The sequence below is a fragment of the Grampus griseus genome (genome assembly GCF_964374135.1).
Source record: "Grampus griseus genome assembly, chromosome: 2".
Lineage (NCBI taxonomy): Eukaryota > Metazoa > Chordata > Mammalia > Artiodactyla > Delphinidae > Grampus > Grampus griseus.
Window position 1 is genome coordinate 28435934 of NC_139018.1, and position 20662 is coordinate 28456595.

The 20662-nt window shown below is 41.4% G+C and overlaps 1 protein-coding gene across 1 annotated transcript; it reads left to right on the plus strand.

Annotated features, from left to right (window-relative positions):
• The first annotated feature begins 290 nt into the window (after positions 1-290).
• Positions 291-20530, plus strand: ALDH6A1 (aldehyde dehydrogenase 6 family member A1). Its single transcript, XM_082648267.1, has 12 exons — positions 291-411; positions 7968-8027; positions 9049-9123; positions 10059-10220; positions 10449-10527; positions 10929-11231; positions 12371-12492; positions 13868-14057; positions 14269-14450; positions 15834-16013; positions 16258-16356; positions 18056-20530. Exons 1-12 carry the CDS (start codon positions 355-357, stop codon positions 18158-18160), a joined length of 1614 nt encoding a protein of 537 aa, XP_082504393.1. The 5' UTR covers positions 291-354; the 3' UTR covers positions 18161-20530.
• Positions 20531-20662: the final 132 nt, after the last annotated feature.

Consider the following 20662-nt stretch of genomic DNA (forward strand, 5'->3'; position numbering starts at 1 on the left):
GGGCCGCGGTTGTGCCTGTGGCCAATCCCGGTTCTGGGTTCGGGGGCGGCTTCCCCGCGTGCTCAATATAGAGTACCCAAGTCAGGGGCGTCTTCCCTACCTCCGCCAACAGAATTTGTTGAGGTGGAGGGGGGCGGCGAGAGCGCTATCACTTCTGACCAATCGCATACCCCCAGGTCTGGTACTGAGGGGGCGGAGTCAGGTGTTAGGACGAGTGATTGGCTAGGGGAAATTGTCCTTTCCACCAATGAGGAGGTGCGGCAGGATGGAGGGGAGAGGCCTGGCAGCAGTAGTGCTTGTGGACAGACTCAGACTGTAGAGGTGCGGGGGGCTGAGAAGAGGCAACCGAGAGCCATGGCGGCGGTGGCGGCGGTGGCGGCGGCGGCGGCAATGCGGGCCCGGATCCTGCAGGCGAGTGAGGGTGGCGCCAAGGGGTCGCGAAACTAGAAATTAGATCCTTTCCGTCCGCTCTCTGAGCCAGCCCCTTCATGGCTGACCCTCCTGTGCCCATCGGACCAGTGCGGCCCTGTCCCACACCTTACTCAGTATCCGCCTTCGTTGGATCCAGCCCTGGACTATCACCCCTCTCCCTTTTATTCTTGAGACTCCCTCTTTCTGGCTTTGGTCCACTCTCCTCCTCCAGCCCTGCCCCGCCCCTGCCGTCACTCTCTTGCCCTCACCTCTATCGGTCGGCCCACCGTCTTTCCCTTTCACCTCTGCACCAGCCACCTCTCTGCCCCAGCCACCTCTCTGCCCCAAAAACTCCCCTTCTGGTCACCTTTCTTAGCATCCTGCCGGGAGCATCCAGATTGTTCCCTTCCCCCACCCTTCCCTTCACTGTCTACAGTCCGAGGTAAAGGCGGAGGTAGGAGGCACACGAGAGGCGAGGGTCAGTGAATGAACTTTGAATCTCCTTCTTGAAGTGTACACTAGGTTTTCCCTCAAAGCAGCCATTTGCTGAGTTATTTTCCCCAGCTATGGCTCTTTGTATTTTCCACAGGCTGTGGGCTGTGCCCTTGCTTGCCAAGACTTTGAGTTTAACTTTCTCTCAGCAAAGTTACAGTGTTTATGTTGGCCGTGAATAAGGACACATAGTTAATGCTACCAGTTTGTTCCAAGCATATGCAAAGGACTAAACATCTCTAAAGCACGTGATAGAAAATGGGAGCCAAGGAAGACAAGAAGTGTAAGTTCCAAGTTCCCACCCCCAAGTCAGCTCCTAGCCTGACTCAACTCTGCCCGTGGGGGTGGGGTGGGGGGATTAGGTCCTCTCTGAAGCCAGCCTAAGAATAGGAGATACAGAAGCTGCATGCCTGAGGCCTGTGATTTACAACTCTGTTCATAGCCTTTCCCCACCCCCACCCCCCGCCCCGCAACCCCCCGTTGTTCACAGCCTTACAAGGACTTAGATTATGAGGCAAGATTTACTACAGGCAACATTCTGGAACCTGCAAGAAGCAATTTTGCTTCTCTTACTCATTATATCCAGCCTGGGAACTTCTTCCTCTATATTGCTGGGCTGTTAGATAATATTAGTATTTACCAGGTTTCAGTGAGTTCTACTGCAGAGACCATGCATTTTTAAGATTCTTAGCAGAGTCGGCAAAGATTCCTGTTTAAATATGCTATTTAATGGGACATTGTGGAGAATGGGTTGGAAGGGTTTGTCAAATGATCTGGCTTTCCTCATATTTCTTGATGTGATCCTAGTTCTGATTTTCTAGGTTTGTTTGTTTTTTTGTTTTTGTAGTAGAGAAACAAAGTTTCCATCCTATACTTTCCATTACCAACTTCTCCTCAAACTCTTCTACTGAAATTGACTTTTTTCCTTTGCCTCCTCTGCCATCACAAGTCATTGAGAGCCTTAAGAAGCTATTTTGTCCTTTGCATCAAGGAAAAGAATCTCCCTTCCCAAGTACTTTATTTTAGAAATAGACACTGTTTTCTGATTCATTTTCAGAAACTTCTGAGTTGACCTGGAAAGAACAGAGATAGTAATTCTAAGTCAACTAGGAGTTACTGTAACGTGACACTTTGATAAAGAGTAGTCTAGATTCTGGCAGTCAAGATATTATCACTCCCATTTAAAGATAAGAAGACTGGTCTGAAGTGACTCAATGACTTTCTTCAGTGATGCAGTGGAAAGAGCACAGGCTGCACAATCATACTTGGGTTCTATCCCAGCACCACCACTTCCTAGTTTTAAGAATATCTGTGAAGATTAGAATTAATATAATGAAGTAAGTTACCTGACACTAAAGGTCATCCAAAGTCTCCCAACTAGTAACTAATGCGGCTGAGAATTCAGGACTTACATCTTGGCATCTCTTTCTGTGTCAGGCACTGTCCCAAGCTTTGGGAAAGGAGAGATAAGTAAAATATTCACTGAAAACCCCCCTATTGTAATGCAATGATAAGTGCTAAAAAGTAAGAGTGCACACAGTACTGTAGGAACCTAGGGAAAGAGCCCCAAATTCCACCTGTGCAATTCAGGAAAAGCTTCCAAAAGGGGTTGATCTGGGTTTAAGTATTGCAAGAGTAGGAGGCCTTTAGGTAGAGGGGAAGAGAGTTCTTGGTAAAGGAAATAGCAAGTATGAAATAAACATCTAGAGAACAAGGAGTTTGTTGTGACTGGACATAGGATAGTTTTTTCAGCAACAGTACTAATGAGTGTGTCTTGGAAAATGAAGAAAAGAAAGGAGATCTAACCTTTCAAAACTATATGATAATGTTTTATTATACCAGATGCAGTGCCTTTTATACCCTCTTGACAGCAGGGAGACTGTGTGCCAATGACAAAATAAAACTAAGTGGCCTAGGGCTTCCCTGGTGGCGCAGTGGTTAAGAATCCACCTGTCGGGTTTCCCTGGTAGCGCAGTGGTTGAGAGTCTGCCTGCTGATGCAGGGGATGCGGGTTCGTGCCCCGGTCCGGGAGGATCCCACATGCCGCGGAGCGGCTGGGCCCGTGAGCCATGGCCGCTGGGCCTGTGCATCCGGAGCCTGTGCTCTGCGATGGGAGAGGCCACAGCAGTGAGAGGCCCACGCACCGCAAAAAAAAAAAAAAAAAGCATCTGCCTGTCAATGCAGGGGACACGGGTTCGATCCCTGGTCCGGAAAGATCCCACATGCTGCAGAGCAACTAAGCCGATGCGCCACAACTACTGAGCCAGTGCTCTAGAGCCCGTGTTCCACAACAAGGGAAGGCACTGCAATGAGAAGCCCATGCACCCGCAACGAAGAGTAACCCCCGCTCGCTGCAACTAGAGAAAGCCCGCATGCAGCAACGAAGACCCAACACAGCCAATAAATAAATAACTATTTTTTTAAAAAAGAAAACAAAAAAAAAACTAAGTGACCTAGAATGCTCCAGTTGGCTTATCCGTGCATTTTCTGCCCTGTAAGAGAATTTACATGAAACAAAATTAATATCCAACAATTGCTTGATGTGTACTCATTCTTTCATTCTGCAGAATATTACTGAGTGCTTACTCTAGTCCAGGAATGGTGCTAGGGGCTTAGGACACAACCATCTAGTGATCTAAGGGAGAGAGACTTAATAATTAAATAAGCTACTATTCCCTAGTGCGATATGAGAAATAGAGGAATTCGGGTGTTTTATGAACTTCATAATCAGGTACTTAGCCTAGACCAGAGATTGAGACTTAAAAACTTCCAACTCTGCTACTGCCCCTCTCACTCACAGGAGTTAATCTTGTTTTTTCTACTTCAGAGGAAACAAAAACCATTAGATGAGAATGTCCTCAACTTCCTGCTAGCAAGCCTACAGAACTGGCCTGTACCTGTACCTGTACCCAAAGTGATAGGGAGCTAAGGAATAGACGTGAGCCAAGCAAATGTGATGAAACAATTCCAGGCAAGAGGGAGCAGCATGTGCAAGGGCAATGAGAGCACAAAACATGTTCTGAACAGCTGGAGCATAGAGAGAGCAAGGAGGAAAGCAACAAGCTAGGAAACTAGAGAAGTAAAGATACTATGTAGAGTCTTCTAAGCAACGTCAAGGTGAGTCTTTATCCCAAGGACAATGGAAAGCCATTGGTAGGTTTTAAACAAAGGAGTGATCTAACCAGGTTTGTGTTTTAGAAAGACCCTCGGGCTATGGAGTGGAAACTAGATTCAGAAGGTTTAAGAATGGAGGCTGGGAGACCTGTTAGGAAACCATTGTTGAAGTCCAGGTGAGAGACAATGATGGTATAGACCTCGGTGAGGGTAGGAGGGGTGGAGAGAAGGGGGTGCATTTCAAAGACTTCTGGGAGGACATTGCCAGGACTTGTTTGATTCACTGAGGAGAGGGAGGAGTTGGGGTGACATTCAAGTTTCTGGCTGGGCAGCTAGGTGGATAGTAGCCCCATTTACTGAAAGGTGGGCTATAGGAAACAGAGCCGGTTGGTGGAAGGAAGATGAGGTCAGCTTTTTCAACATGTACCTAAATAACATCCAAGTAGAGATGTGGTGAAGACAGTTATGTAGGTATTACCTGAAGAGGAAGATTCTGGTGAGGAATTACAGATTTGGGCATCACCAGGATCTAGATAATTAAGCCACTGGAGTTGATGAAATCACCCAAGGAGAGTTCAGGAACTCCTTGTTCAGGAACTCAACCATTAGAGGCCAGGTATAGGAGACTGAACCAGCATAGAAGGCATAGAAAAAGTGGCCCAAGAAATAGAAAAGATACCAGGGCATCACAGAATACAAGTGGAGAGGGGATTCAGACAGAGGGCATGATTAAATAACTCTCCACCTCTGCTGAGAGGTCAAGTACAAGAAGGACTCGGAAGAGTCCATGGTATGGAGGAAGTCACTCGTGTTCAATCATAAAGCTTGGAGCTGATTAAAGAGTTAGTGGGAGATGGGGAGGTAATTGGTATAGAGAACTCTGGCTATTGGATAGAGAGAGGTTTAAGGTACAGGAAAGAAAGGATCATTGATGGAGGTGTCCGAGGCAGGAGGAACAGTTCAGAGCACAGGTGCAGAGATTAGCCTTAGATTACAGGACAGACACCTCTTCAGTCAGTCCACCTCTGTGCACCTCTGTCTCCCAGTCACTCTGTCCCTGTGAACTTTGGTAGCTACCTTCTCCACTATAAGAGGAAGAAAGGAAAAAATGATGGGTATTGGTCAGTTTTGTAGGCTTACTGGTAAGAAGTTGAGGAAGTTCCCATCTGATGGTTTCTGTTTCCGCTGAAGTAGAAAAAATAAGATCAGCTCTTTTTTTTTAATTAAAAAAATTTTAATTGAAATATAGTTGATTTATAATGTTGTACCAATCTCGGCTGTACAGCAAAGTGACTCAGTAATACACATATAGACATTCTTTTTTTAATATTCTTTTCCATTATGGTTTATCACAGGATATTGAATATAGCGCCCTGTGCTATACAGTAGGACCTTGTTGTTTATCCATCCTATATATAATAGTTTACATCTGCAAGATCAGCTCTTAAGAGTGAGAAGGAAAGGAACAGAGTTGAAAATTTTAAGAGAATTGTTAAGTTTTGAAATAGCAAGGAGTGTGAGCAAATAAGTATTTATAGTAATAACAACATGTAATGAGCACCAACTACTTGCTAGCTATTTTTCATACCTGGACAAGCTTGATCTCAGTAACTCTGTAAAGTAGGTAAACAAGATTCAGTGCCTGCCCTCGTGGAATTTATAGTCTTTGGGGTAACAAACAAGTAACTAGGTCATTACAACACAGACAGATAACCTCTTAGGGGAAATACTGGCTGCTATGGAGTACAAAAAAGGACAGCTAACCAAGTCTGGGGTGGGGGACAGTCAGGCAATATAAGCTGCCCAGTGGACCTTTCTTTCGTTCAGTAGATATTTACTGAACACCTACTGTGTAGCAGGTACTGTGTTGGTATTCGGAACGTGACTATAAGTAAGACATGGTGGTCTCCAGGAGAGTGTTGATGGTTTGAAATAGCTTTTGTGGGGACTGGGAGAAGAAGCAGACCAGGCATTTGGAAGGACTGTCTGCTGGCCCAAAGGACCAGCACCCTTTCCTCTAGACAGTGCTACAGGCACACAAACAAATTCTTGTACTTTATGCAGCCCTAAACTCTTTGGTTAACATGATTTCTCTTCAGACAAGGTAACAGATTATTAGATTGCAGCTTCCTTTTACAACCCAGTCTTGACTATTTTAGTTTGCTCACTTTGATTAGACTTCAGTATTTCTTATATCAACTTGCATAGCATATATACAAACTATTTTTTTTTAGAGAGTGACTTTATTGTAACTGATCCCCCCGACCCCTGCCATTTCCTGATTAAATCCTATTACCTGTATAACACATTCTTTTCCTATTAGGTACATGTGGCTTTTTTTTTTTTTTTAATTTATTTTTGGCTGTGTTGGATCCTCGTTGCTGTGCGCCGACTTTCTCTAGTTGTGGCGAGCGGGGTCTACTTTTTGTTGTGGTGCGCAGGCTTCTCATTGCAATGTCTTCTCTTGTTGCGGAGTGCGGGCTCTAGGCGCGCAGGCTTCAGTAGTTGTGGCACGTGCGCTCAGTAGTTGTGGCTTGCCAGCTCTAGAGCACAGGCTCAGTAGTTGTGGCACACGGGCTTAGTTACTTCGCAGCATGTAGGATCTTCCCAGACCAGGGCTCGAACCCGTGTCCCCTGCATTGATAGGGAGATTCTTAACCACTGCGCCACCAGGGAAGCCCACATGTGGCATTTTAAAAAACAGCTTTATTGAAATAAAATTGACCTAAAATAAACTGTATATATTTTAAAGTGTATAATTTTTTTTATTTGTTTATTTTTGGCTGTGTTGGGTCTTCGTTGTTGTGCATGGGCTTTCTCTAGTTGCAGCAAGCAGGGGCTACTCTTCGTTGCAGTGTGTGGGCTTCTCATTGCAGTGGCTTCTCTTGTTGCGGAGCACGGGCTCTAGGCGTGCAGGCTTCAGTAGTTGTGGCATTCAGGCTCAGTAGTTGTGGCTCGTGGGCTCTAGAGTGCAGGCTCAGTAGTTGTGGTGCACGGGCTTGGTTGCTCCACGGCATGTGGGGTCTTCCCGGGGTAGGGATTGAACTCGTGTTCTCTGCATTGGCAGGCGGATTCTTAACCACTGCGCCACCAGGGAAGCCCTAAAGTGTATAATTTGATGTTTTAATATTTGTATACACCTGTGAAGACGTCACGATCAAGATAGTGAACACATTGCCCCAAAACGTTTCTCTCTTACCCCCTTCCTCTTTTCCTCCTCCGTCGTCTCTAGGTAACCACTCATCTGCTTTCTGACATTACCTTTTACATTTTTTAGTTTTATATAAATGGAATCATACCGTATATACTCTTTTTAAGTCTTAACTTCTTTCATTCAGTATAATTACTATAGTTATCCATGTTGCATATATCAATAGTCGATTGCTTTTTATTGCTGAGTAGTATTCCAACATATGGATATACCATACTAGTTTCCCTATTCACCCATCCAATTGTGGACATTTGTGTTGTTCCCAAATTTTAGGCTGTTACCAATAAATTTACCATGAACATTCATGTTTTAAGTATTTGTGTGGGCGTATTATACATACATTTGACACTTGGTTATATACTATCTTATATTCAACACCTATTGTGTTAGACACCATCCTAAGTGTTTTCTTATTTTTAGATTTATGGTGACTACATGTACCAGGCCAAAAATTAGAAAAATATGGTCTAATGACAAAAAAATATTTTTTTAACCAGGACTGTCCTGGAAATTGAGCACATGATCATTATGGTTTATTGTTCTCTCATAGTTTGCTGTGTCTCATAGTCTCACAACTTTTCTCTTTATAAAGCCTGTATGACCCTTGAGAGCAAACACCAAGTCCTTTTTCATATACCCACAGTAACTAGTATAATGTTAAGCATATAGTAGCCATTCACTAAATTTTTAATAATTTTCTGCTCTCATTTATCAAAATAACCATTCTTTTACCTCCCAGGTTTCTTCCAAGGTGAACTCCAGTTGGCACCCAGCATCCTCCTTCTCTTCATCTTCAGTGGTGAGTTTATTTGGTAATAAAGGCTGACTTCTGAGAAGGAATCCAGTATAATTTGGGGGTATTCCCATTTATCTTCTTTACATAATTATGATCAGAGTTTATCTGAAATTTTGTATCTTGGTTTTCTTATATTGTGTCTACTATGTTGTAAGCATTTACAATATTGCATGGTGGTCTTTATGATTATGATTTTTAATGGCTATATAATATTCTATCAAGTAGATATAGCCTGAATTAACTAATAATTTTTCCAGATAACATTTAGACTTATTCTGTTTTTCAGTGTTATAAAACAAACATTTATTTAGGTAGTTTTCTTCTTTCCCTTCTGAATTAGGATTACTGTGTCAAAAGATACATTTTCTTGGCTTCTAGAGGTTTTCTTGAGCCTGCCAGAAAGGTTGTCTTCTTTACAACCTTTAGAGTTGTTTTTACAGACCTACTGTCTATCAGCCATTTGCAGTAACGAAACCCGATATATAAGGACTGGTGCTCAAAATCCTGTTTATATAGAAGCATGCACATACTGTAACATAGTAATCTTTCACCTTTTTTGGCCCACAGACCACTTTGAAAATTTAATGAAAACAAGCTACTTCTCAGAAAAACTACACAGATAGAAATGTCTTTTAAAATCTTTTGATCATAAAGGTAATGCATGCTCATGGTAATGTGACAGAAAGTCAGCTGGGACAAGACGTCCTAATAGCTAATCTTTGTTAACACAGAGTCTACTGCTTTTTTAGTATAAGCTTCTCAGTGGCATATATTTACTCGTGAAGTTCCACTGTGTGATTAGCAGGGAATTTCCCATTTACAGAGAGATCACAGTATTGAGAGGCTCTGCCCCATATTAATAAGCACTATAGACAAGTATATTGTATATCTCTTTCCTAGTGCTAACATTTCTAGAAGGCAGAAAATTCAGTTATCAACCCCAATTCCTTTTCTCTTTGTGAAAGAGAGAAGTAAAGCAACTAACTAATACAAAGTTTTGTGGTGTTTTTTTTTTTTTCCCCAGCCATCTGTAAAGCTTTTCATTGATGGGAAATTTATTGAATCCAAAAGTGACAAATGGATGGACATCCACAACCCCGTAAGCAAAGCTGCTTTGGGACTTAAATTTAACTAGCCTAGAATTCTGGGAACATGGTGGGAAAATAGGGACCAGGGTGTCTATTGTGAAGCACATGGCGCTGCCCCTGCGACTATATGAAAAATGAAGAAGGTGGGGCAGGGACAAAGGATGATGTGCTGCTTTTTTTAAAAAAAAAAAAGATTTGTTATTTGTTTATTTATTTTATTTATTTTTGGCTGCATCGGGTCTTAGTTGCAGCACGCGGGATCTTCGTTGAGGCATGTGGGATCCTTGTTGCAGCGTGCGGGCTTCTCTAGTTATGGCTCACAGGCTCCAGGGCACGTGGGCTCTGTAATTGTGGTGTGCGGGTTCCAGAGCACATGGGCTCTGTAGTTTGTGGTGCGCAGGCTCTCTAGTTGAGGGGCGCGAGCTCAGTAGTTGCGGCACGCAGGCCTAGTTGCCCCGCCGCATGTGGGATCTTAGTTCCCTGACCAGGGATCGAACCTGTGCCCCCTGCATTGTAAGGCAGTTTTTTTTTTTTAATTAATTTATTTAATTTATTTAGTTTTGGCTGCGTTGAGTCTTTGTTGCTGCGTGCGGGCTTTCTCTAGTTGAGGCAAGCGGGGGCTACTCTTTGTTGCTGTGCGCGGGCTTCTCATTGCAGTGGTTTCTCTTGTCACGGAGCACAGGCTCTAGGCGTGCAGGCTTTGGTAGTTGTGACACGTGGGCTCAGTAGTTGTGGCTCACAGGCTCTAGAGTGCAGGCTCAGTGGTTGTGGTGCATGGGCTTCGTTGCTCTGTGGCATGTGGGATCTTCCCAGACCAGGGATCGAGCCTGTCCCCCCTGCAATGGCAGGCAGATTCTTAACCACTGCACCACCAGGCAAGCCCTAAGGCAGATTCTTTACCACTGGACCACCAGAGAAGTCCCTGATGTGCTGCTTTCTCCATCAGGCCACCAATGAGGTCATTGGTCGGGTCCCTCAAGCCACCAAGGCTGAAATGGATGCAGCAGTTTCTTCCTGCAAACGTGCTTTTCCCGCATGGGCAGACACTTCAATATTAAGCCGTCAGCAGGTCCTGCTCCGCTATCAACAACTCATTAAAGAAAACTTGGTAAGAAATCTGAATGGTATAATTTTCCAAACTGTTGCCTAGGGGATACTTGTCACTCTCATAGAGGCACTTTTAGCTGCTCTCCCTAACTGTACAATACAGAGAGACATAGATCATGGCTCTCTCCCTCATAGTACTTCTCCCTGACTTTTATTCTTTTTTGGCTGCCTGAGAACTAACAGGAGGCACATCCTTGCGTTGGTTTCTATTTGTGTGTTTTCTCTCTAGAAAGAAATTGCCAGGTTAATCACGCTGGAACAAGGGAAGACCCTAGCCGATGCCGAAGGAGATGTATTTCGAGGCCTTCGTAAGCAGGGATTCCTCATGGGGAGTTCAGGGACATTGGGAAGAAGCAAAGGAAAATGAGAGGCAAAGACCCCAGATGGGGGATTGCTTCTTCCTTTATGTAGATTTTGCTATCCCATGATATCTTTTTTAATACTTATGGGAAATGACAGTACTCAGGTATCTGTGGGATTGGTTTACTTCATTCATTATTTTACTCAAATGATCTTCCAAATGGTATATGTATTGCACTTTCTTTTTCCCATTCAGATAATCTCACTTTACGCAACCCCTTCACACGGCAAGTCAGTGTTTCTTCCCTCTGTCATTGGTCTTGCCACTCAGGGCTGACTAGAGCATGACAAAACTAAATAGTGCACAGTGTGGAGAGTTGGTGGCCCGACTGCTCCTTCTCTGTTCCAGAGGTGGTTGAGCATGCCTGCAGTGTGACATCCCTCATGCTGGGAGAGACCATGCCATCCATCACCAAAGACATGGACCTTTATTCCTACCGTCTGCCTCTGGGGGTGTGTGCAGGCATTGCTCCATTCAATTTTCCTGCCATGATCCCCCTTTGGATGTTTCCTATGGCCATGGTATGTGGAAATACCTTCCTAATGAAACCATCAGAGCGAGTCCCTGGAGCAACTATACTTCTTGCCAAGTTGCTTCAGGACTCTGGTGCCCCTGACGGAACACTGAATGTCATCCATGGACAACATGAAGGTAACTGCCCCTCGGTACATGGCACTTAATCTGGATACCAAAAAATCAAGGTGTTGAGTCAGTGATGGGGTGTTTTAGGATGAAGAACCTAGGGATGAAGGGATTTACTAGTAGTAACCTCCATGTTTGAAGATAATGTTTGTTGATTGTTTTGCCGCCTCTGTGCTAAGGTAACTAACTGGGGAGTAGCGGTGCTTCTTGCCCTACAGAATACATTAGGACAAAGAAATATGGTTAGGGCAAGATACAGATGAGATTAAAGAGAAGTTTTCATTTCAATATTGAGAGAATTTATAAGGTTATTTAACTCAGACTTTATAGATCTCAGAGGTACTGAAGTCCTTCTGATTCATATAATAATAGCTAACACTTGAAAAGTGCTTCTGTGTTTCAAGCACTGTTCCTAATGCCTTCTATATATTATCTCATTTAGTCTTTACAACAACCCTTTGAGGTAGGTACTATTATTTTCCCATTTTACAGATAAGAAAATTGAGGTATAATGAAATTAAGTGATTTGCCCAAAGTCACGTTGCTAGAAACTGTCAAAGTCGGGATGTGTATACTTAAGAAGGCTGACCCTGGTTTTTACTTTTAAATAGTATGCTCTATTGCCTCTCACATGAGGGCACAGTAGTATCTGAGAGTCCCAGTATAAGTGACAGTTGAGGAAATATCACATTCGTAAAGGACAAAAGGAAGAGTTGAGTATTGAAAGGCTATTATTTTGGAGGAAAATAGGAGTTGTAGCCTTCAGAGTTAGATTAAAAGTAGAAATTCTGGACTAGCAAGTGGAAAAATAATGAAAGAGAAGAGGTTAAATAAGATTTGTAGTTTAAAGAATTTAAGAGAGGGACTTCCCTGGCAGTCCAGTGGTTAAGACTTCTCGCTTCCACTGCAGGGGACGCAGGTTAGATCCCTGGTCGGGGAACTAAAATCCCACTAGCGGTGGAGCGTGGCCAAAAAAAAAAAAAGAATTTAAGAGAACAAGGACAGAACTCCAAAATGGGAATCCAGGGTAGAAAAACAAAAGTATGAAAACTTCTCATTCATAATAGTGAGAAAGGGAGAAATTTGCTTTGCTGAGAATCCCACAGCCCTTTTTTCCTTTGTGGTAATCATTTATTTTCTTCTTAAAGCTGTAAACTTTATTTGCGATCATCCTGATATCAAAGCAATCAGCTTTGTGGGATCCAACCGGGCAGGAGAGTACATCTTTGAGAGAGGGTCAAGACATGGCAAGAGAGTTCAAGCCAATATGGTAACTTCTTATTCCTTTTTCCCCCAAATTCTGTTATATGTATTAAAATTACCTAGAAAAAGCCCGTCAGCAGAGGGGCCACTCATCCCACTCTAATGCCAGTGTTTCTTTATTCACAATTCATCCTGGTTGTCTTCCCTTTAACCATGAACAGTGTGATGAGTTTTATTCTCTGTCACTTTAATTACCTTTTATCTTAACCAGGTAATCTTGGTGATAAAGTCACATTTCTCCTTAAGAATGATATTCAAATTCTCTGGGCTTCAGCAGTAACTGCCAAGTTCTGCTTCTGGCCCTGTTTCTTCCTTCAACCATTCTTCCAGCTAGACCCCATCCTTCCTGCCTTTAAGGCGTATCCTAACTACTAATGTCAAAGATATGATCTTCCCTAAGAGCCCAGACTATTTAAGGCTCTGGAAAGAGCCAGATATCCCTGTATGATATATGAGTGTGGTTTACTTGGCTGCATAGTTTTGCTGTTCCTTAGTGACTAGCTCCTCGCCAAATACTTGGCAATTCTTTGATACTAAATATAATGTCCAGTTGCTACTTTCTTACCCTTCCACTAATGTTGCAAAAAGGGTAGCCACCTATGTATAGGCTTGGAGACTGTTCATGATATGCCCATTTGTTTCTTTTCATGGCTGGATGTGTTTTGGCCAATTTGATTTATGCCCCTCCCAGTTCACTACATATTTCTTGAATGTATTCTGTGTCTAACATTATACTATGTGTAATGGGATACAGTTAAGTAGCAGACATGGTATCTATTTATGTACTCAACTATAGCTGTACCTGGAAACATGTGGAAATGACCATATGTCAGTCCCACATAGAAGTTTATGAGGCTGTGTATCTAGAAGCAAGCCAATTGGGGGAATTTCTTTCCGGAAATTGTGTATCAGGAGCCCTACCTCCTATTTTGCCTTTCAGCTGGCTACTGGCAGCTCTATGTTTACATTGCTCTTCATATAACTGGAACCTCTGACAAACAACAGATTCTTTCCTAGCTAACTTAGGAAAGAGAAGGGAGTTCTCCTTGGCTCCTGGATGCAGTGTTCAGCCTGTCAATTTGACCGAACGTGATTGAGGCAGTGTTTTGTTTTTGTGGGGGGCGTTTGATAATGGTTTTGATCTAAATAAACACCTATCAGCTTTTCAGCTGAGGAAGTGAAGCAAAAGTAACCTGGAGACTTACTCAGTGTTACCAGTACTTCAGCAATATCAAAATGATAATAAATCTATTTTCAAAGCAACACAGGATAAATTCTCGAGCCCTTTCCTTAAATTCTCATCTGAAATCTCAGGTTCTTTAATTTCTTAGCCAAATTGTATTTTGCCAAGGAAGATTCATGTACTTTCTGTATTTCCTTAGGGAGCCAAAAACCATGGGGTAGTCATGCCAGATGCCAATAAGGAAAATACTCTGAACCAGCTCGTTGGGGCAGCATTTGGAGCCGCTGGTCAGCGCTGCATGGCTCTTTCAACAGCGATCCTTGTGGGAGAAGCTAAGAAGTGGCTGCCGGAGCTGGTAGAGCGTGCCAAAAAGCTGAGAGTCAATGCAGGTAACCAGTTATCTGCCCGGCTTCTTTAGACTTTGCATCTGTGGCACTAAACTCTTGATTTTCGCATTGGCCTTGTCCAGTGGGAGCAATCATGTTTATTCTTTCCATTGTCTCTCTTTGTGCTGTACTACTTGTCATTTTGATTCATCTTTATTTAGCACTCATAATTTATGTTAATGAAGACCTTAAATACTTCTGTGTTGTTCTACAGGAGACCAGCCTGGAGCTGATCTTGGCCCTCTGATCACCCCCCAGGCAAAAGAGCGAGTCTGCAATCTGATTGATAGTGGAACAAAGGAAGGAGCTTCCATCCTTCTTGATGGGCGAGATATTAAAGTCAAAGGTTATGAAAATGGCAACTTTGTTGGGCCAACCATCATCTCAAATGCCAAGGTGAACAACTCTGGATTATTTATTTTGCAAATATATAATTTTGTGAAATTAGCTAAAGGCACCTCATTCATCTAATTTATAAATGAAGACACTTAATGACTAGAGACCTCATCTCTTGCCAGAATTACTCAGTTATTTTATCTCAAGTCTGAATGAGTCTCCCCTCCTGACTTCCAACCTCTTTCCACTATACCAGTGGTTGGATAACTTAAGAGCTAAAGAGTAAATATTTTTGGCTTTGCAGGGATAAATAGTCTCTGTCACAACTACTCGACTCAGCCATTAACATGGTGTGGTTTTATTCCAATAAAGCTTTATTTATGGACAATGGAATTTGAATTTCATATAGCTTTAGGTGTCATGATTGATTTTTTTCAACCATTTAAAAATTGTAGAAACCATTCTTTGCTTGTGGGCTGTACAAAAACTGGCAGCAAGCCACTCCAGCTCACAGGCCATTATTTTGCCGGTTCCTATCTTACGTTATACTTCTTACTTGTTTAATGTTAAATTCTTCTTCCCTCTCCTTACTGCCTAGCTTATAGCTATTGCAGTGTCTCCATCAATATATCAGCCCCCAATAGTTATTGAAAACCTACATCTTCACCAGAAAGCGACAAAAGAAAAAGAATTGGTGTCAATTTTTATTTATCAAAACTGAAAGTTGCTCAGCTAAAATGACAATGACTCCTCAATGACTATGTTGAGGAGTTTTTTTGAAATTCAGATCTCCCCACTAATCCTATTATAATCCTGAATAGTCAAGAGCTGAATCTAAGTGTAGTAGAAATTATGAGATTTCTTGCCACAGAGTCATTGAGGAAAAATCCACTTATCAGCAACAAACACAGCTGACCAGCTGCAGTGGTAAAAGATGTTTTCAATGTTTCATGTGACCTGATACCAAAATAAAAATGTACAGACTCATTTGGGAGGCAAAGGAACAAATGAGAATAGATTGTTTATGTTACAGAAAACTTAGCACAGGATTTCTTTAAATAGAAAAATTCGCCTGTGGTGTTTTTAATATATATTTGATTTATTCAAAAAATGAATTTTCAAGTAGTTTTCAGTAAGATAACAATTGGATAAACAAGTAATACAGGCATAAAACAGGAAGCTAGTGATGGGTCATGAGACCTAAAAATACAGTGCTTAAAGAAAAGGAGTGTAGTTATATAGTTACAGTAATAGGAATTTCAAGTTATTTATGATTGGTAGCTTGGAAGATGGAACACAGCAAGAAAGGACTTTTTTTAATAGGTGATTTAAAATGAAAAGAGATTATTACTAACATAAAAGCTGTTCATTAAGCAACTGGGTAATAAAGTACCAAATAAGCAAGAAATACTGACTTCTTTTCTGCTACATCACTCCTGGCAGCCAAATATGACCTGTTACAAAGAGGAGATTTTTGGCCCAGTTCTTGTAGTTCTGGAAACAGACACTTTGGATGAAGCCATCAAGATCGTAAATGACAACCCATATGGAAATGGAACTGCCATCTTCACCACCAATGGAGCCACTGCTCGGAAATATTCCCACCTGGTAGATGTCGGACAGGTTTGTGAACAGAATTCTTAGGATATTCTTGTAGCCATTTACTGTTTCCTATGTAAGGGGAGAAGGTAAACAGCGATTAGTCACTGCCCCTCTGATCTCCCTCAGGAATAAAAGCTCATGGGATGCAGGATCGGGTGGAAGGTGGGTAGTTAAAATTGGTCTCTCTGACGCCAAGCATTTGGGCTTCTGAATGGAAAGTTCCTTTGTTTTTCTTAGTATTTGACATGGATTTGTTCTGCTTTAGGTTGGGGTGAATGTGCCCATTCCAGTGCCTTTGCCAATGTTCTCATTCACTGGCTCTCGAGCTTCCTTCAGGGGAGACACCAATTTCTATGGCAAACAGGTGACTTTAAAAAATATATTTTTCCTCTAAGAAACTTTCTTGAACATATTCAGGAACAAGTCAGTAGTTTCCCTAGAAAAGATATAAAAGTTAACAAAATTTTGCCAATTCCTGAATAACTCAAGGCAACAGAGTTTTTGGGAAAGAGCATGAGTAAATCCAAGCCTTTGTATATGTCCTCTCCTCTGCCTGTGACCCTCTCTTCCTGTATCCCCCGTTTCTCCCGCCTTTTCATCTGACTGTTAATCCCCAGTTTAAAGTGTGGACTCCTCCAGAAAATCACCTCTGACCATCACCATCCCCTTCAGTGTTGGGTTGGGTATGTCCTCATGTGCTCCCACTGCACACATTGCTCCCGTAATAGTTACTCATTTACTAAAAATTTTATTGAGCACCTTCTGTATATTAAACACTATTCTATAATAAAAATTATATAAATGCAGCACCGAACAAAAAATAAATAAATAGAGCAGATCTGGAACCAAATTACCACTATTATCACATCCTTCAACTGGTGCATATATCCTAAAGCAAGAACAGGCATGGCATGTTCAAACAGCAGAAATGGGCTGGAGCACAGTGAGTGAATAAGGAAGATAGTGGTAAGAGATGAGGTTAGAGAGGTAGGCAGAGGCAAGTCATGTAGTAGGACTATTTAAGCCATGTTAAGAAGCTCTCATCACACTGTAATTATTATTTACTTATCTGCAGAACGTGGCACAGAGCAAGTACCCAAATACGTGTTGGACAAATGGGCTAGTGAAAGTTCTTTGTAGTCCCACAGAAATACAGCCATCTTGGGACCTTCAGTAAAAAGTTACTTATTTTCTATACAGGTCTCCCTTTCATAGGTTAATAATAAATTAACAGTGGGATTACACAGCAGGCTCTGACCGTGTAGCCAGCTGGTTAAGAAACACTGTTTGGAGGTGGATTATCCAGTTTGTGCATTAGTCACAGCTTTTGTAAAATTGACTAGTTTGATACTATTAAAAATTTCTTTCAAGGGAAGCAGAGTAAAACTCTTGCTTAAAATAGTTTGTCAGTTTTGGAGTTTTTTTCCTGCTATGTCTTTGTTTAATTACTGTAAGTTACTCTGGTGAGTGAGGCTTCTTAGAGTAAAAGACTGACCTTATATACAGTTTGAAGTCTTAAATCCTTAGGTACTTAAATTGCTATTTTGCACTATGGAAAGAAGACATAAAAGTATCATTCTTACATAATAAAATGTAAACTTCAGTTGTATCTTATATTGGAAGTATGTAATAATCTCTAAAGTTGTTTTCACTATATTAACATTGCCCAGATTTTGTCTAATAATTCTAGAAGAGTATTTTAATCAAGCTGGTGTGTTTTTTTCTAACAGTATCCTTCTAGCTTGCTAGTAATTTTATGTGTTAGATCTGCAGTCTATTCTCTTTTACTCAAGCCTATTCTTATAATATAAATACAAGTTTAATAGTTTACCTTGTTCAATTTTTCCATTTAGATGTGCCAGGTAATATGCTAAATGTTTTACATAAATTATCTCATGAGCAATATATTTAATTTTGGTTGCACCTATTCCTCCAGTAGGAACGTGAATAGCATTTCATAGCATCTCCTTCAAAAGTGATTAAAAGAGGAATCTTGAAACCCCCAGGCATATATGATAACTCCCTCTTTCTCTCTTTTTTTTTTCTTTCTTTGTTCTCTTTAGGGCATCCAGTTCTACACTCAGCTAAAAACTGTCACTTCACAGTGGAAAGAAGAAGATGCTTCTCTTTCCTCACCTGCTGTAGTCATGCCTACCATGGGCCGTTAGAAATGAGTTGTTCTGGACTCAGTCCATCCTGAGTAATTGCCCTTTATTCTTGACCAACTCCAACTGCCAACTTTGCTCAGATCAGATCCCTGGGATTGGAACACTATGTAACTAAAATCTTTCACAGGACCATTATCCCCTGTTAAGTAGTTAATAGGGAGACTCCTAGTGTAATTCTGAAACCAGATTTTCACTTGCTCTTCATAATTTTATTTTTGAGGTCACTGTTCTAACTGTGAAGTGCTTCTCTGGAATAAGAGCTTAGACCTGATTTCTAAAAATTTTCCCCTTTTCTGATGACTTGAAGGAAGGGAACATTAGTGTGTGTAAAGACGATCTTCCAAGGAAGAGGATCTCTTATATGGGGAAATAGGTCAAAAATAATTCACCCTTTGGTTGATCGTCAAACACAGCCCCACATAAATGCCAGTGGGTGAGGCCTCTCTGTGAAGCTTTGCTGAGTCTCTCATTTATCCCACACCACACAAGATATAATCCATCTCTACTTATCCCACAGATGTGACAACTGCTTCTGTCTTTTCTGCTGAATGCCACTTTGTCCTAGTGACTCATGACCACTAATTCTATCATTGTCACTGTTCCTGCTCCTTAAAACCACTTCCCAAGGATACCTCAGTATGCATTGGACAAATCAACTCTTTGTGGTGTGTGCCAAGCGTTAAATTTCAGGGTTTGCTTTAGCAATCAATTAATGCTACAGTCATTAATTCAGATGCCAACAGGATTTTTTTAGAAAACTATTTCGAAAGTTATATCAGGCCCAGAAATCAAGGGGTATTCCAAACCATGAAAGTGAGCAAGACTCTTTTTTTTTTTTTTTTGATGCTTAACAGGATCTCATGTTTATTGAGAAGTGATTAATGGCAGTTTCTCATTGGCTGAATCAGAAACTGAAGAAACATTCACTACATGTTTTACAATATTTTTCTCTTCCAAAATGCATTTCTGTAAACAAGTTTTAACCACTGTTCTCAGCTTTGAAATCAAATTAATGCTGAACTTAATCAGTATAATCAGTATAAGAACAGAACATTTCTTAGGACTCCTAGTACTTTACTTTGAGTAACAAAGGGTCCGAGAAAATGAACCACCCTTAAAGATACAACCTTGGGCGACACTGTTAAATTCTCCAAGACAAAAATTCTTCCTAAAAATGTTCTTCCCGTTTGGAAGGGAAAAACCAAATTCCTACTTCCTGGGGTGGAGGCTCAAAACCTTCAGACTCAAGTGTTCTCCAAGTATGTGCAAGACTGTTGCCTAAAGTAAGTCTAACCTGATATTACTTGTCAAAATTTTTATATTGTTCTTTCCTCTTGCCTGCATTTCTCATTTGTGATACTTTTTTCTTTTTGCGGTATGCGGGCCCCTCACTGTTGTGGCCTCTCCCGTTGAGGGGCACAGGCTCCGGACGCACAGGCTCAGCGGCCATGGCTCATGGGCGCAGCTGCTACGCGGCATGTGGGATCTTCCCAGACCGGTACAAACCCGTGTCCCCTGCATTGGCAGGCGGACTCTCAACCACTGCGCCACCAGGGAAGCCCTGTGATACTTTTTAATGAAAGAACCCTAATGTAAAGTAATTAACTGGGGCCTAAGAAATTTCAAAGCTTTCCATGTGTGAAGTAGTCAAAGAAATGCTTTGACAGATTCTTCTGCTACCATTAATTCAACTGTCTTTATGCTTTTTGTTTCTTTGCTATAGCTCAACTTTAAGTCAGAACAGAAATTTATGTGCTAAACGGAGTAGATTCTTTTTGCTCTACCATGCCAGTTGAATCCTGTCTTTCTGATATGGTCTTCACCCATTGACCTAGGAGAAGGCTTCTCATTTCTGATAGAGTAGTCTCTGGTCCTCAGCCAGATGACATAGGTCATTTATTTTTCTGCTTCCTCATTAGTTACGTAGATAATGCTAACCTATTCCATGGGGATTATTTAATGAATTAAGGATGGTAAAAACCTTTAGAATGTTTGTGCATTCTGGATTTTAGGCTTATTACTACCACCTGTTGGATAGAATGTCAAAATCTTTAATCACTTAAGGTGATTGAACGTTAATAAAATACATTTATGACCCTCCTGGCGCTTTTTTTTTTTTTTTTGGATTTGCCTGCCTAAAGGTGAGGCAATAGAAATTTATAATTTCATAATAGAATGCCTCTTGTTTTATCTCTTATCACAGCTGACAACTGGTAGTAATATTTAATCCAGTCCAACAACTACAGGCTGGGTTGAATAAAAGGTCATATTGTCTAAATTCCAAGTGGAATTAAATATAATCACAGAGACTCCTAAGTTTTCCTTACATTTAAGGAAAATTACTTTTTAAGAAATGCTAACTAATCAGAATTGTGCTGCTCTAATTGGAATCAACTCATTTGGCTAGGTACTTGCTACTCAGAAAAGTTTCTAATTTCTTAGATGGAAAAAATCTGTACAGTTGTGTTCATGCTAGTAGCTGCTAAAAAATTCAGTATTTTC

Excerpts from the sequence above, each read along its gene's own strand:
- ALDH6A1 (XM_082648267.1), top strand. The coding sequence starts at position 355 with ATGGCGGCGGTGGCGGCGGTGGCGGCGGCGGCGGCAATGCGGGCCCGG. Across the intron at positions 10,221-10,448 it reads AACTCATTAAAGAAAACTTG|AAAGAAATTGCCAGGTTAAT; the intron begins GTAAGAAATCTG and ends TTTTCTCTCTAG. Across the intron at positions 10,528-10,928 it reads AGATGTATTTCGAGGCCTTC|AGGTGGTTGAGCATGCCTGC; the intron begins GTAAGCAGGGAT and ends TCTCTGTTCCAG.